This window comes from Saprolegnia diclina, assembly GCF_000281045.1.
Source record: "Saprolegnia diclina VS20 unplaced genomic scaffold supercont1.48, whole genome shotgun sequence".
NCBI lineage: Eukaryota > Oomycota > Saprolegniomycetes > Saprolegniales > Saprolegniaceae > Saprolegnia > Saprolegnia diclina.
Genome location: NW_008246115.1, coordinates 102,276 through 117,556, shown reverse-complemented (window position 1 = coordinate 117,556; position 15,281 = coordinate 102,276). Strand labels below are relative to the sequence as shown.

Sequence of the window (15,281 nt, the reverse complement as noted above, 5' to 3'; positions counted from 1 at the left end):
AGCAGCTTTGTAAAGACCTCTTCAAGCACGACGCTCGTCTCGGGGTTGAGGAGCGCCGCTTCGTACTCGCGCAGCGTGCCGTAGATCTTCAGGTTGAGTGGTCGCTGGAGAAGCCAGAGGATGTGGCACGCGGCCGGAAGCTGCCACATCGATCGCAACGTTGCGAGCTCGTCAAAGTCGATGTCGGTACCATGCCACTCGGCGCCGTCTTCCAGATAGAACGGGCTGCCCAGGAGCTTCTTGAACTCGGCGATATCGAGACCCTTGCTGAGCGTTGGCTCCTTCTTGGCGCTGGTCTTTGCCTTCTTGGCTGGCTTGACCTCGGCATCGTCCGACGCTGTCTCCTGCTTCTTCGACTTGGTCGTCGCCTTGGCCTTGGAAGGAGCAGCCTTCTTCGACGCCGGCTTTGCCTGTCGCTTCTTCGGCTCATAGTCTTCCACCTGGAAGATTGTCGGCTTCACGCGCTTGCGCTTCTCCCAGACCATCAAGCCCTGCGCATCCCCAGGTTCACCCATTTCCACGATGGCCCGTTCCACAAATGCACAAAACTGCTTGCGGCTAAAGCGGACTTAGCCGAATTTCGAACACGCAGGTCGCCGTAGGATAAAAACACGCCATTTAGTAGCAAACACGCCCCTGAACTGCGCATTATTGCCATAGGAAGGGGCGTGAACGTATCCACATCACGCAGTGGTTCAAGGACGTGTATGTAGTCTTGACGCTGCAAGCCAGAATATACATCATCGCACTGCACACCATTTTGAAATCCGGCTCTGGCAGCGCGCCTGCGACCACTCTCCCAGACCACAAGAACCACCGCTGAGCCATCACTCACGCACAAGCGATATTGGTTGCTACGTACACACAGATGTTGCGTCGGCTAGGCTCCGCAGAAGAGCCTTGGTGACCATCGCTCCCTCATCACTGCATTGCAGACCGCCCAATCGCGCATAGTGGTGTGTGTCTAGTGAGCACTTCAAAATGCCCGATTAAGTACGCTTTTTGAACTCCCGCCATCCGGATTTGAAACCGGACAATCGTATCCGGTCGACTACTGCATTATCCGGTGGCCGGCTGCTGCTTTCGTCGTCCATAACCAATCACTCCCGCATCTCGCCAGCATGTCGACGATCCCCAGCTTCTCCAACTTCAGTACGTGCATGCAGGCATCGCGAGGATCATGCTAGCAGCATGCGCTACCACCTCGCGCCGGCCATGGCCCCTTCGTGGTGCTAACGCGGCTTGGTATAGACGCCTTCGAAGACGCTGCCGACAGCTCCGGCGTCGGCTCGGGCAAGGTCCACGTCCGCGTCCAGCAGCGTAACGGCCGCAAGTGTATCTCGACGGTGCAGGGTTTGGCGGACGACTTGGACATCAAGCGCATCTTGAAGGCCTTCAAGAAGAACTTTAGCTGCAACGGTGCCATTGTCAAGGACGAAGAACTCGGCGAAATCATCCAGCTCTCGGGTGACCAGCGCTCGAACGTCAAGAGCTTCCTTGTGGACCAGGAGATCTGCCTCGAGAGCCAAATCCAGTTGCACGGTTTCTAAGCCGCTTACGCCCGTTTGTCGTGTCTCTTGGGGCCCGGCCACTTTTGAGGCGGCTCGCGGTCACCGCGCGTCAGATTGTAAGACCCCTTTGCTGCCACCTCGGATAATATACTATTTGATTATGTCCCTGCGCCTGTGCAATCAAAACCGCGAGAAAGGCAGACCCGTTGATCGAGCTCAAGAGTCTCGATGCGGCTTGAATACCTCCCTTTGAGACGGCGGTGTCTACCACGCCCAAGTCCGCATGGCCGATTCATCTCCGCCTCATGACGCGGCCGATGGCCTTGGCGTATCTCTGGAACATCGTACGATAGAGCAACCCAAACCAGGAATACAAGGCGACGACTATATCCAAAGGGTCGTGTCTACTAGTAATTACTGCGAGCGGTGCTCAATCTCGAACGTCGTCTTCTCAAAGAGCTCGGCCGTGTCGGGCTGCCAGATGCCCTGGATCGTCGGGCGCTTCGAGAGTACGGGCGCGTTGACCTTGGTCATCTTGCGGCCGCTCGTGTCGCGCAGGCGCTGGATCATCTGCATCACGAACGGGATCTCCTGGTTCTTGACGTCGCAGACCTTCTGCTCCTTGGTGATGTAGTCGCCAATGAGCACGGGGTGGCGGTTGCCCTTGAGCTCCGTCTCAAAGGTCACCTGCGGGTTCTCGGCCACGAAGGCCAAGAAGCGCTGGTCCTTGAGGAGGTCGCGCACGTAGCGGCTGCTGCCGCCGTACTGGCAGTAGCGGATCGTCAGCTTCTCCAGTTGCCACACACCGCGGGTCGCCATCTTCACTCGATCGATTGCAAAGTTCGCTCCGGCCAGTTATTTGGAGCGTCGTATCCGGATACAAATGTCCGGTTACGCACCAAATCCGACGCACCGCGACCTTTTTACCCACAGGTAAAACGCACGTAAAACTCACTCCCGCCAGATCTTATCCGGATCGAAGAAGAGCGACCAAAAGCGGGCATGACGTGGCAGCTTTGGGCGGACTTGGCTGCTTTCAATGTGCTGGACATCATGAACCAGCTTTACGCACAGTAGCGTCTTGGATTAATCATAACCAGAGGTAACTCGAGGTCTGCAATGGTGAACGGACAGCGCTCGGGCCTTCCTGCCAAGTCGTCGCAAGCTGCGTCTGGGCATCTAGATCGTCACAAGGACATTTTTGTCGTCGTTCTGCAGTATCAAAAACCACTTGCTGGTACAAACCAATAAGAATAAGAAAGGACTGCACCCAAGGGATCTACTAAAGGCCAAAAGATGGTTGACGACGCATGGTGTCTATTGCCATCCCAATAGTTGGACGCAGCGAATATGCTTGGCAAACCATGACCACTGCACTTGGTGAAGATAGAACTGCCGCGCTCGTCCGGTGCAGCCTTGCCAACTTGCTTGGTCAAGTTGGACGCGATTTGCCCGTTCAAGGGTGCTGCTGGGGCTTGAACGAGTGGGATGAGCGACCTGTCCTCTCGAATGACAAGAGAAAGCGGGTGGCGGTCAGCGTGCCTTGTTCCCAAGCTCCGTCGGCGTTTGGTCCTCCCAAGGGAGGTCTCAGAAATTGCTCCACACGCAGACAAGGAGCCGCGCGCAGACACTATTGTGTTTGTATCGTGGGTTGTCAGCAAGTTGTATCTCACTAGGCGTTCATTGACGCAACGAGCTCCCGTCGACAAGGACTGTCATCTGTAACGAGGTATACGCTCTAGCTATCGCTACCGTTTATGGCAAAGTCTACATGGCGAACGTTTTGTCGAAGCTCCTCATTGGGCATTATTCGTGCCTTTTCACACTAATGAGACGCCGTGACGAGTTGCCGCGCGGCTCTGGACCGAGGTGCGCGTATCGACGATCTGTCGTCGGGCGAGACGAGGTGCGAGGACGCCGAGTCCTCGGCCCGCGTCCCTCGGCGTCGTGGTCATTCGCTGGGTTTCGCCAGGTTTCCCCCGCATTTCAGCCAATGAGCGCGAACGTTCTAAAAATACGTAGAAGTATTCTAAAAATCGAAGTCTCTATCCCGTCGAAATTACGGGTGTACTCCAAGTTTCGCCGATGCCCAAGATTCTGCTGCCCGCCGAGCCCAAGGGCGCGACGACGACGAGCCCGAGCGACGCTTCGTCGGACGGGACGCTCGAGCACTTCAACGCGACAGCCTTCGTGCCCACGAAGCTCAAGCCCGAGATCCCCAAGTTCCTCCTCCAGCTCTTCGACATTCTCGAGGAGGAAGAGTCGAGCGTGATCAAGTGGGCCGACGACGGCGCGTCGCTGCAGATCCTCGACCCAGGCCGCGCGACGCGCGAGATCCTCCCCAAGTACTTTAGTCACAACAACTTTCAGTCGTTCCAGCGCCAACTCAACTACTTTGGCTTTCGCAAGTGGACCAAGACCAAAACGTACATTTGTACGTTTAGCCACCCGTTCTTCAAGAAGAACGAACCGGACTTGCTGCAGTTTATCAAGCGCAAGTCGGTGCCAAAGCGAACGCGGGCCTCGGCGCCGCTCGAGCTCCTCCCGGCCGTGAAAGAGCCCATCTACTTTAAACGCAAGCTGCCCCACGTCGAGGGCAATTGCATGATCCGCCCGTACGTCACGACCGAGTCGCCAGAGACACAACCCAAGATCTTACCGGCCGACGTCATTGTCTTTGCCAACCAGTCGCTACCCAACTTGAGCACGATCAGGACGCGGCTCATTCTACGACAAGAAGCGTCGCCCAAAGTCGACGAGTCGCCCCACGAGGATAACGAGGACCCTGTGAACCTTCTCCTCGGTATCAAACAAGCCATGGTTGAATCGCGGCCCTCCGAGGAAGTACCGGGCCCAACCAGCACGGCGGAGGTCGAGGCGCCTGTCCAAGCCGAGGAGGACGTGCACGCGCAGCTTGCGACCGCGCGGCGGCAAATTGCTTCGCTGCAGGCGTCGCTGGACGCGCAGATCCTAGAGAACGAGCGCTTACGGGCGACGCAACCGCGGCGAAAACGGCCGCGGGCAGGAGCGTAATAGACACGACAAAAGTTTCCAACCAAAGTTGTAGTTTGGCGACCTCTAATGCTTGCATGCACCGGGGTACCGAGGCACGGGAATGGCGTCGCGGATGTTCTCGAGGCCCGTCGCAAAGAGCACGAGGCGCTCGAAGCCCATGCCCCAACCCGCGTGCGGCACGGAGCCATACCGGCGCAGATCGAGGTACCACTCGAGACCAGTCGGGTCGATGCCAGCATCCGCCATCTTGCGCTGGAGCACCTAGTGTCGCCATCGCCCATCAGCTATGACATCGACCGTAGACAATCACATCGTACATCCAAGCGGTCTTCGCGGACACTGCCACCGACGAGCTCGCCGATCGCGGGCACGAGAAGGTCCATGCCAGCCACCGTCGCGCGGTCCGGCTCCGTGTCGTCGTTGAGCCGCATGTAAAACGCCTTGAGCGCCGCCGGGTAGTCGGTCACAAAGACAGGGCCGCCCACGTGCTTCTCTGCAAGGTACCGTTCGTGCTCGGTCTTGAGATCCATCCCTACGTCCATCATTGTAGCATCCACCTAATCGTATCGACAAGGATGTACCCCACTCGGGCGCCAAATCAAAAGACACGGGCGCCTTCTGGAGCACCTCAATGGCGTCCGTATACGTCAGATGCGGGAACGCGTCTGTCGAGAGCACCGTCTCGAGCTGCCCGAGGAGGTTCTTGTCCGCGTTGCTTTTGGCGACTTGGTCGTGGAAGAAGGCGAGGTCGTCGCCGCACTTGTCCATCGCAAAGCGGAGCGCGTTCTGGACCGCGCCTTGGGCCGTCGCCATGCACTCAGGCAGCCCCGCAAACGCCATTTCTGGCTCGAGCATCCAAAACTCGGCGAGGTGGCGCGTCGTGTTGCTGTTCTCGGCGCGGAACGTCGGGCCAAACGTATAGACGTTGGTGAGCGCGCTCGCATACATCTCGGCGTGAAGCTGCCCCGAGACTGTGAGGTACGCTGGGAGGCCAAAGAACGGATCTAGCGCGCGATGTTTAGTCTCAGAACGTCGTGTTTGCATCGAAACAATACCTTCTTTCTTGGCGCCCGACTCGCGTTCGACACGGAACTGCTCGCCCGCACCTTCGCAGTCGATGGACGTCAGGATCGGCGTCTATCAGGAGGGTCTCGCGTGAGCTGCCAGTCGATACATTGATATATCAGAATCTCGTACGTGCACTTGGACAAAGTCCTGCGACTGGAAGTAGGCGTGGAGTCCTTGGCTACAGAATAGACACGTCGAGGACGACGTCGACGAGAGCAAGAAGAGACCTGAGCGCGTTGCGCACACGCGTGACGGCGCCAAACGTGTTGGTGCGCGGGCGCAAATGGAGGTGCTCGCGCACAAACTCGAGCGTGTGGTACTTCTTGGAGAGCGGGTATGTCGACGCGTCGCTCGTGCCATACACGTGCACATCGGAGGCGTGGATCTCAACCTGGCCCGACTTGGGCGCGGCCGTGACGCGACCCACCGCGCGAATGCTGCTGCCCACCGTCACCTTGGCCAAGTCGTCGCCGCCATCGCACACGACTTGGAGGCTCTGGAAGGACGACCCGTCGTTGAGCGTAATAAAACTCACGTTCTTTTGCCGGCGGACTGACTTGACCCAGCCAGAGACGCTAGCATCGGCGCCCGGGGCCGTCGCCAAAAGGTCCTTCACCGCCGTGCGCGGGATCGACGTCGAGAGCGCGCGGGTCAAGAAGCGTTGCATCCGTCCTGCGTTGATACCACGAATCGCGGATCTTGGGCTCGACCAATCGGTGTCCGAGCGGCTCCAAAAAGGACCAATCCGCGTTGAGATTAAAAACACCCAAATTTTAGGCGACTCCATGGGAGGATCCACATCTTGGAGGATTCCACTGCACGGTGCTGGCTACCACGAGGCGACACCCATTTGCGTGCACACTTTGCGTGCGACTAGATGCCTCGAGACGTCCGCAATCGGCGGACCATGGCCGTCGCCTGTACGACGCAGCGTTGCAAGCAAGGAGTTGCCCGATGACACGTCGAGGCAATCATCGTCCATCCATGTGCAACAGGAAGTCGCAGGAGCATGTCACAGCCCGATTCAAACGACGAATCTGGACGATGGGGAGAAGACGTGCAAGATGCTTCGTCCAGCGCGTGGTTGGCCCATTCGAAGAGTGGCGCGGCTGCGATGACTCATGCGTCTTGTTCAGCCACTCTCTACGTCCCCCTCTGGCGCTGCAGACTGCCATAGAAATTGCTTGTGGGCGCGGGTGGCCGCCACGGTGGGTAAATTCAGTGGGCACACTTCCCAATGTCGTCTCAGTACCAGCTGGTTTCCCGAGATCGTCCGCATTGCTCGGTCCACAACGCCTTCAACCATCGCATTTCTCTTGGATTTTGTATGTGGACACGGGGACTGGACGGCTTTGGCGCAGTGCTCGCTGATCCACTTCCCATCCGGATACCGGCACATAAACAAGGGCCGTGCACGCCACGGCACGGTGGCATCGCCGTGCCGAGCCCCTTCTAGGCATGCTCAGCCTCCTCGCGCGTCCAGCGTTTAGAGGCAGAGATTCTCGCTGTTGTATACAAGCTCAACCGATCGAGGCGGGTGGTGGCGGGATGCGGCGCTGCCGATCAGCCCGCCTTGCTATCGTCTATCACCCCACGCATCTGCCAGAGTGGCACGTCGACCGGCATCCGAGCCAACCAATTGGCCCCGTATCCGGATCTGAGACATTTGTGCAAGATATTCCGACGTCGAATATCATTTCCTTTTTTGTGAGGGCGACCAAGGAAGTATGAGCAAGGTGGCCAAGGAAGCGGACCCTCTCCTCGTCAAGAAGGCCGACACGGACGTCTTTGACGCGCGCAAGGAATTCATCACACTTGCCTCGATGGCCGTGCAAGTGAGTCTGGCCAGCGTCGCCCGTATCGCGCTCGTCTCGATCGACTCGGCGTTCCTCGGGCACCTCGGCACGCAGGCGCTCGCCGCGTCCTCGCTGGCGTCGATTTGGACGGCGGTCCCGCTCTTCACGGTCTGGAGCATTGCGTCTTCGCTCGTCACGGTACGCCGCTCCTTGCGTCGTTCTCTGAATGGCTCATCGTCCGCGCTTGTGATAGCTCTGCGGCCAAGCGTGGGGCGCCAAGAACTCGCAGCTCGTTGGCATCTGGCTTCAATTCGCGGTCATTGTCGTCACGGTGCTCATGGTGCCGGTATTTATTTGGTATTGGTGCCTCGGCTACATCATGCAGTTTGCGACCTCGGACCCCGAGATCATTGAGCTCGGCACGCGCTTTGCCCGCATCCTCGCCTTCTCGATCTGGCCGTCGCTCCTCTACGCGTGCATGCGCCAGTACTTCCAGGCCATGGGCATCGTCTTCCCCATCACGATTGTCGGCTGCGTCTCGATTGTGCTCACGATCGCGGCCAACTACGTTCTTATTTACGGCTACGCGGGCTGGGGCGGTCTCGGCTTTGACGGGTCGCCGCTCGCGACCGTGCTCGCGTCGTGGTTCCAGCCCATCTCGCTGTACCTCTACTGCTTCGTGTACAAGAAATACCATTTGCAGGCGTGGGGCGGCTGGCGCTTCGAAGAGCTCACGCGCGACCGCCTCGTTATCTTTATGCGCATGGCGACGCCACTCGCACTCAACAACCTCCTCGTCAACATGGCGCAGAGCTGCATGTCGCTCATTGCGGCCAAGCTCGGGTCCGAGTCGATCGCTGCGAACGCCGTCATGTCGACGCTCTGGAGCCTCGTGTGGGCGCTCTTCTGGGGCTTTGGCTGCGCGACGCAAGCACGCGTCGCCAACCACTTGGGTGCCGGTCACCCCATCTCGGCGCAGAAGATCTCGCTCATGGGCTTCACGTGCACGCTCCTCACCGGCGTCGTGCTGGCGGCCAGCGTCTTTCTGCTCCGAAACGAAATCTTCCGCTTGTACACGTCCGATAGCGAGCTCCTCGGCATGTGCATCCTCGTGCTCCCGCTTTTCCTCCTCGGCTTCACGCTCGAGTCCCTCGAGATGTCGATCCAAGCGATGCTCAACGGCATGGGCCAGACGCACATTGCGACGTACGTCTCGTTCTTTGCGTCGTGGTTTGTGCAGCTGCCGGTCTGCTACCTCCTTGCAATCGCGCTCGACTGGGGTTTTGTCGGCATTTGGTATGGCACGTGCATCACCGAGATCTTCAAGCTCACGATCTTCGGCATCAAGTACCTCGGCATCGACTGGAACGACATGGCGCTCCAGGCGCTGCAGTCCATGGAGGTCAAGGAAGACGACGACTCGACCGAGGAGCTCAACGCGATGGACTTCAACCTCCCGGTCGGCTACGTGCTCTCGTCGCCGGCGTCGGCCGTGCTCTCGTCGTCCGCGACGCCGCGCCGCCGCCGCGGCTCGACCCACTCGTACCATGATGTGAACGAAGCGTAGTAGATATATTAGATGAACCAACTTGATAAATCCAGCAGTGTGCATACTGTGTTGTCGCGAAAAAGGACACGACTAGAGTGATCCGAGACGTGACGAATCTGCGTCGCACGCGGAGACGCTTGGCTATGTCGCCGTCCATCTAGTTTTCGTGGTGCGGGGTTTGAAGCAGCGCGTCAGTCAGCGCGTTCGTGGACACCAACGCCAGCCGGTGGTGACGATTGCATCAAAATGCACTGCGGACGACGACAGACTCAGATCGTCCATTTTGCCTTCTGAACTTGGCCTGTCCTGGCACTGCAAGTTCTGCCAACTGCCGATCCACGATCCACGAGCAGTCGGCAGATAAAAAGAGCTTATCCCACACAACGTGCTTCCAGCACATCACTTGCTCGTCACGGAGCGACGACGCCACCGCGTGCGTTCCATGCAAAAGTGCCTCCCGACGCTTGCGCCCGAATGCACCCACTACGAGGACTGTACCCAAGGCTCCTCGACGCCAGTGCAGCATCAGTCATGCAAGCGCTCTCTCGAGAACTCACGATTTTCCCAGTCGCAATCGCCGTGTCCACGGATGTCCACTGCTTCAACATATTCGGATGGGACGTGCATGGACACGAAAACGGCGCATTCCTGCAACGGCACGTGCAGTCGGGCTCATCGTCGCACCGCCTCGGGCCTCAAAAACGAGCGAGATGATGTGGCGCGGTGGCGACGAGCTGCGGTGCTAGCAACAGCAGCGGCGAGACGTTTGGCGGAAAGGCGTTTGCGTATTATTCCTGTGATGGAAATTCATCAGACTACAGCAGAGTGTACGAGAAGTACGAGACCAGCGTATTACCGGTAATGGCATCACGACGCTCATTACCATTTTGATGCAATCATGGCAAATGCGACACACCACAGTAGTTCTAGTAGTTCTAGGGTGGCGCGTGCGGACCACTCGAACACTTGGCTGGCGTGGGTACACGGACCAAGTACTGTAGTCAATGCACCCATGTCTGGCCTCGACCGCACTCCAAACCACCCGAGAATGGACGTGGAGCAGCACCGAGATGCGTAGACGAAGCAGCGCCATTCCTTTCTGAACTTACTCCTGCTCGTCCCCCTCGCCGTGTCCTCGAGATGGCCACTGTCGCAACCCCAAACCCTGACGCATGCGCTTCAAATTTAGGCATTTCCCTGCTTCAAGCATCGAATCAGGCCTTTTTTCGTCTAATTCGGGTTCCGCCGAAACGCATGTCGCCAGCCGGTACACCCATAAGGTCAGCCTGTTGCGGCCACGCCACGCCTTACAGCTCCGCCAGTCGCGTTTGTATCTGTGGCTCAGTTTTCATTTTCGCGTCCACGAACCACATCCACATACTAGCATGGCTCACTGCAACGTCTGCGCCACGTCCTTTGCCTACTTTCGCCGAAAGAGCTCGTGCAGCCGGTGCCACGCGAGCGTGTGCCGCCGCTGCTGCGTCAGCGTCACCACCAACGCCGAGCTCAACCCTGTCGCGACCAAGAACGTGCGCATCAAGATGTGCCTCGGGTGCATCTCGACGCACAAGGAGCCGACCAAGCCGTCGCTCGCAGCACGCGTCCCGATCCTCCTCGACCTCGCGATCGAGTCGACGCCCAAGGTGGCACCGACAGTCTACTATGTGGCGCCGATCGTCGAGCCGGAGCCGTCGCCCAAGCCATTTTTCACGATGGACGCGTCTGGCGCCGATACGCCCGAGAAAATGCAGCAGCTCATGGCGCGCCTTCTGTCCGTGCAACACACGACCGAGCACATCATTTCCACGACGATGCAACTCAACTCGCCCGTGGCATGAGCAGCAACATCTCCTGCGTACATATCTATCTCGACTAATACTAACTTATTTCTATTTTTCTGCTTTTCTTTCGCGCCAACTTCAGAAAATTGGACGATGTCGACGTACATGGCCTCTTTGTAAGGCGTGCGTTCAGAAGGAGAAGGTGTGGCCAGCGCTGAGTGGCACCGCGGCATCGAAAGGCAACCTCGTGTTTATGTCAACGCGATCGTCAGGCGCTGGCGCGAGCTCAGTTGCAGCCACCTCAAGTCGCATCCCGAAGATGTGCAGTTCTGGCCACACAAAGGAGGAGGCATCGAAGGCGCTTCCATTCGAAGCGGAACGTCGAGCAGATCCGAGCCCGAGATGCGTGGGAACCAGCGTGGGAACGGCAAGAAAAAAGGGCAGCAAATGTACTAGTACTAATCAGCTCTAAACCTTCTAGACGAGATGGCGCCTCTGGTATCTTAGTACGTGAGGTGGCGCTCGTACGAAGCGAGTTGGTTCTCCGCCTCGGCGATGCTGATTTCGAGCTTGAATACGTTGCGCGCCTACGATCTCCACGTTATCGATCGGATGCAGCAGCTGCAACCGTCTACCTTGAGCTCGTTCATCGTAAACTCCTCGATCAGGCGGCCGCTCTAGCAACAAGTTAGAAGCCGCGTGCGAAGAGAGTCGTACAATGTAGATGGCGAGCTCTTCCGCCGACGAGTGCACGATGGGCAAGATCGAACAGTCGGACTTGGGGAAGCTAGCACCGCGTGTCAGCGTCGTGCGCATGCTGTGGAGATGCGAACCTGAACTTGTGGCCGTCTTCAGTCGTCAACTGCACGTTGGTATCGTCGACCACAATCTACCAAGCAACATGAGCGTACGTACGCTAGCACGATCGCACCGTCAAGACGTCGCTCTCGCGCTTGCGTCGAGCCGCAACTGCAACCCACTGAAGATCAACCTGACGCGGAATTACCTCAGCGTTGCGTCAGCGCCTCTGCTACTGACGACGCTGGGGGCATGTCGCGACGTCACATTGCATTTGGACGAACCTTTAGTGTACTCGAAACTCGAGCACGCCCCGTACCCATACTACAAGTACATGTACGCGCATGATTCAGGGAAGGGCGAAGCTGCTTACAAAAAACGCGTCGAAATATCTAGAATCCTCGGCGGCCTTTTCCAAGTGCATCGGCTGAACTACGTGGCGTCTGGCACGTACATGTCGCCATCGCGCACCTCATCGCCATGGCACCCGATCGGTTTGTAAAAATTCGCAGCAAATGTAATAATTTCTGATTTTGTTGTCCTTTGGATTATATGCCTCGAAGCTTGTACACAACGAGTTTTCGAGTACGTCAGTCTCACTTTGTCGGTTGGGTATTTTGGCGAAGCGCCAAACATTTTGCATCTGACATACTGGGCAAGTCACCCACCGCACCTTGGCCGACTTGTGGTGGAGGCACACGATTCTTGCCTCTCGTCTTGCGTTTGGACCAGCAAAGAGAGCGCACATAGAAACAATAGTGAGTGAAGCATGGTGTACGATCTGCCGCCGTGCCATCGCGCTGTGTTTTAATGATTTGTGGACGTGTGGGAAATTCGGTTCATAGATCAGCGATGACACCGTTCTCTATTGCCAACTATCGCATTGGGTTTGCGTTCCCGCAAGTCCAAACCACTGCTGCATCTTTGCAAGACGACGTAATAGTACAAAATTGTAGAGTCGCCCTCGTGACATTAGCGTTACAGAGAGGCGTGACTTTGACAAGGTATTACACCGTGTTGGAGAAGGCTACAGAGCGCGAGCGATGCTGTAGCTGATAGAGCTAGCGTCGACAGACTGCATCGTAGCGATGCAGAAGCCGCTGCGTTGCGCAAACGTCGCGTGGAGCGCATTTATTACAATTTGTAGTCAGCACTCAAATGTGCTTGCAAAAGCCACTGCGCGCACGATCGTCACCTCATTGAGCACGGAAATGCTCCTCGACCCCGCTCGAGCTTTGCATTTTCTATATCATTATTGCGCGAATTGTCGCTGGCCTCGACCTAACCAGACGAATGCGCCGCACGTCGCACTGCCGCTGTCGATTGCCGGCGTCCTTACATGCTACGTCAAGTCCAATCGATGACGATCGAAAACGAAGCGTCGAGCGACAGCGTGGCGGCGCTACCACCCCAACATCTGCACACACCCAAGGTGCGAGCCTAAGTGATGACTTGGAGACCGTCGCCATTGCGGCTTGAGCTCCAAGGTCAAACATTGATGCCACTGGCGAGCGGAGTGCGAGCAGGCTCTCCGCTATCTTCCTTGTCACTGGATGGTACTGCTTGTATGCACGGTGCCTTGGCGGCGCCCTACAATATGTATCACATGACATTTCTCTCGATCAAGGGCATAGTGCTGTTCCTTGCTCTTGATGAATTGACTGGGGTGGACAATCGCGAGATTGTTAAATTGTACACCAATATGCATTTTTGCCATTTATTTAGTATTACAGGTATTTTGTGTCACAAGAAACGGCGAAAAGCGCGGGCGGAGAAGATGGTGGACGAGCACCATGCGAAGCGGACCTGCCGACATCCCAGCTCGCTTCGCTTACCGAGCGTCGTGCTGCACGCTATTCTGGAAGCGCTTGCGGATGGCAAGGACGTCACGGCCTTGCTCGGTGCGCTGCCGATATTGACGCTGCCACCGGAGCTCGTTGGGCTCCGCGACCTTGGTGCAGTCGTCGACCTCGCCGAGCACTGGCCAATCGTGCATGTCACCAAAATCCCAACTGTGCACGCTTGCCTCGCCGTTGCAGCGCTGCCAGCGTTTCAAGGCGTCTTCATTGCCGCTGGTTTTGCAGCGCTCGCGTGGCTCGACGCGACCTTGCCGCCCAAAATGCCCGTGACGCTCGTCATGGACCTCGCGGTGCCAGGTCTTCTCGGTGCTTTTGCGCATGCATGGGGCAATCGCATTTCCCATGTCATCATCCAGAGCCAGAAAGTGTTATCGGACCCGATCCCGGACATGCTGGCGCGCTGCGTCAACGTCGAATCGGTCACGATTGAGCGCGCCGCGACACCCGACGCCGCGGCCGCGTACTTGGCGGCGATGCCTACGCATCGCTTGCGGACACTGCGAGTGCGTACGAACGCTGTCGGCGCGCTCGATGCGTCGGCCATTGTCGCGTGGCTGGAAGGACCGAGCGCGTCCTGCCTCGTGCTCGACTGCGGCACGGTGCGCGACCCGACATCGCTCGTCCGCGCGATCCAGACCTCGTCCACACTCTCTTCTTTGAGTCTCGTGGATGCCCCGGACGTTCGAGCTGCGTTAGCAACGTCGCCACACGAGTTGCACCACATCACATCACTCTCGCTGAACCAAGATGGCACGCAGCATGCGACCGACATCCTCGGCAAATTGGATTGGCCGTCGCTTCGCACGCTGAGCGTCCGCAACACGCGGCAAATTGTCCTTCCGCTCTACGACGTTACGATCGCTCTCAGCGCGTGCTCGTCGCTCGAATCCGTGTGCCTCTATCACTGGCTTTTGCCTGCCGCCACATTCACTGCTGTCTGCCCGCAGCTCACGACGGCCTCGCTGCGCCGACTGAATTGCAAGACGGAGCTAGTCGCGACCCTTATGCGCTGGCTCTCGACGTCGCGCCAACTCCAGCTTGTCGACGTGAGCGGTACTTTGCTCGGGAAGGAAGGGTTCTTGACGATGGCACGCGCGCTGCCCGCGTGGATGGCGCGTGGCCTCCAGACACTTCAGCTGAGCAGGACGGGGCTCAACGACAAGGATGCAGTTGTATTGGCCGTTGCCCTAGCGTCGGGCAAGAACCGGCGACCGCTGACGATCGACTTGTCGGCCAACAACATGACAATGGCGTCGGCCCCCGGGTTGCTCACAGCGCTGGGGGCTTGCCGCAATGTGACACTACGTTTTGGCAGTAATTTCGCGCTGCGTGCTATTTGGCCGGATCAGTGTCTCGGCGACGATGAGACCATCCAAGATCTTATCCGAACGCACCAGCTCCAGTACGTTGAATCGGAACATACGTTCTCGTCGCCGTCCCGCGTATCGTCGCCATGGCAACTCGTCTAAGGCTTTTACATTTTGAGATATTACGTAGTATGAATGTGTGAGTCGTCCCTAATCTGCGCGTCCAACGTGAAACGTTTTTGTGCGAGCATGGTTTCATCTGGCTAAAGTCGTTGGGACGAGGTCGTCCTCGTCCTCGCGACCTACTCGGCGACGTTGGGTTGCTGAGGCTGGAAGCGCTGCCTTGATTGGAAAAAATGCAGAAGCTGTTGCGTTCCTACTACTATTGTAGTCGACCAGGAGGCTCTTTGTTTCGACTGACCTCTCTTGACTAGACCACAGTGCGTTGAGGCCTTGTGTGCCAAGCTAGCTAGTAGCATGGCTGGTAGCGATCGTGGTGGTGGAATGCATCGAAATGACGCGAATTGGCACAACGAGTACAAAAAACGATTTGATTTGAGTATGCCTTCTTTCTTGAAACAGTGAATGAAGCCAAAA

At 57.6% G+C, this 15,281-nt stretch overlaps 9 protein-coding genes across 9 annotated transcripts in view; 5 read left to right on the top strand and 4 right to left on the bottom strand.

Moving 5' to 3' along the window:
• SDRG_12245 (hypothetical protein) overlaps window positions 1-485 on the bottom strand; it is a gene marked incomplete at its 5' end in the record, with an annotated part of 1,854 nt that extends 1,369 nt beyond the window's left edge. The window contains one exon of the mRNA XM_008618308.1: window positions 18-485. Within this exon, the coding sequence (XP_008616530.1) occupies window positions 18-485 (468 nt within the window). The remainder of the gene's footprint in view (window positions 1-17) is intronic.
• A 584-nt stretch (window positions 486-1,069) lies between these two features.
• On the top strand, window positions 1,070-1,680 carry SDRG_12244 (hypothetical protein). Its single transcript, XM_008618307.1, has 2 exons — window positions 1,070-1,152; window positions 1,252-1,680. The coding sequence occupies exons 1-2, from the start codon at window positions 1,122-1,124 to the stop codon at window positions 1,548-1,550; spliced, it is 330 nt and encodes a 109-aa protein (XP_008616529.1). The 5' UTR covers window positions 1,070-1,121; the 3' UTR covers window positions 1,551-1,680.
• A 189-nt stretch (window positions 1,681-1,869) lies between these two features.
• Window positions 1,870-2,381, bottom strand: SDRG_12243 (hypothetical protein). Its single transcript, XM_008618306.1, has one exon. The coding sequence runs from the start codon at window positions 2,328-2,330 to the stop codon at window positions 1,926-1,928; it is 405 nt and encodes a 134-aa protein (XP_008616528.1). The 5' UTR covers window positions 2,331-2,381; the 3' UTR covers window positions 1,870-1,925.
• A 1,215-nt stretch (window positions 2,382-3,596) lies between these two features.
• On the top strand, window positions 3,597-4,544 carry SDRG_12242 (hypothetical protein; the record flags this gene model as incomplete). Its single annotated transcript, XM_008618305.1, has 1 exon — window positions 3,597-4,544. The coding sequence occupies one exon, from the start codon at window positions 3,597-3,599 to the stop codon at window positions 4,542-4,544; it is 948 nt and encodes a 315-aa protein (XP_008616527.1).
• Window positions 4,488-6,296, bottom strand: SDRG_12241 (asparaginyl-tRNA synthetase). The gene is made up of 6 exons (XM_008618304.1): window positions 5,822-6,296; window positions 5,724-5,772; window positions 5,582-5,663; window positions 5,108-5,530; window positions 4,844-5,058; window positions 4,488-4,787 (listed from the first exon to the last, which is right to left on the bottom strand). The coding sequence occupies exons 1-6, from the start codon at window positions 6,259-6,261 to the stop codon at window positions 4,590-4,592; spliced, it is 1,407 nt and encodes a 468-aa protein (XP_008616526.1). The 5' UTR covers window positions 6,262-6,296; the 3' UTR covers window positions 4,488-4,589.
• A 1,009-nt stretch (window positions 6,297-7,305) lies between these two features.
• SDRG_12240 (hypothetical protein) lies at window positions 7,306-9,019 on the top strand. The gene is made up of 2 exons (XM_008618303.1): window positions 7,306-7,588; window positions 7,644-9,019. Exons 1-2 carry the CDS (start codon window positions 7,322-7,324, stop codon window positions 8,955-8,957), a joined length of 1,581 nt encoding a protein of 526 aa, XP_008616525.1. The 5' UTR covers window positions 7,306-7,321; the 3' UTR covers window positions 8,958-9,019.
• Window positions 9,020-10,223: 1,204 nt separating this feature from the next.
• SDRG_12239 (hypothetical protein) lies at window positions 10,224-10,840 on the top strand. Its single transcript, XM_008618302.1, has one exon. It carries the CDS (start codon window positions 10,325-10,327, stop codon window positions 10,775-10,777), a length of 453 nt encoding a protein of 150 aa, XP_008616524.1. The 5' UTR covers window positions 10,224-10,324; the 3' UTR covers window positions 10,778-10,840.
• A 383-nt stretch (window positions 10,841-11,223) lies between these two features.
• SDRG_12238 (hypothetical protein) lies at window positions 11,224-11,864 on the bottom strand (the record flags this gene model as incomplete). Its single annotated transcript, XM_008618301.1, has 5 exons — window positions 11,224-11,307; window positions 11,356-11,397; window positions 11,438-11,507; window positions 11,554-11,609; window positions 11,859-11,864. 5 exons carry the CDS (start codon window positions 11,862-11,864, stop codon window positions 11,224-11,226), a joined length of 258 nt encoding a protein of 85 aa, XP_008616523.1.
• A 1,395-nt stretch (window positions 11,865-13,259) lies between these two features.
• Window positions 13,260-14,934, top strand: SDRG_12237 (hypothetical protein). The gene has a single exon (XM_008618300.1). The coding sequence runs from the start codon at window positions 13,296-13,298 to the stop codon at window positions 14,844-14,846; it is 1,551 nt and encodes a 516-aa protein (XP_008616522.1). The 5' UTR covers window positions 13,260-13,295; the 3' UTR covers window positions 14,847-14,934.
• Window positions 14,935-15,281: the final 347 nt, after the last annotated feature.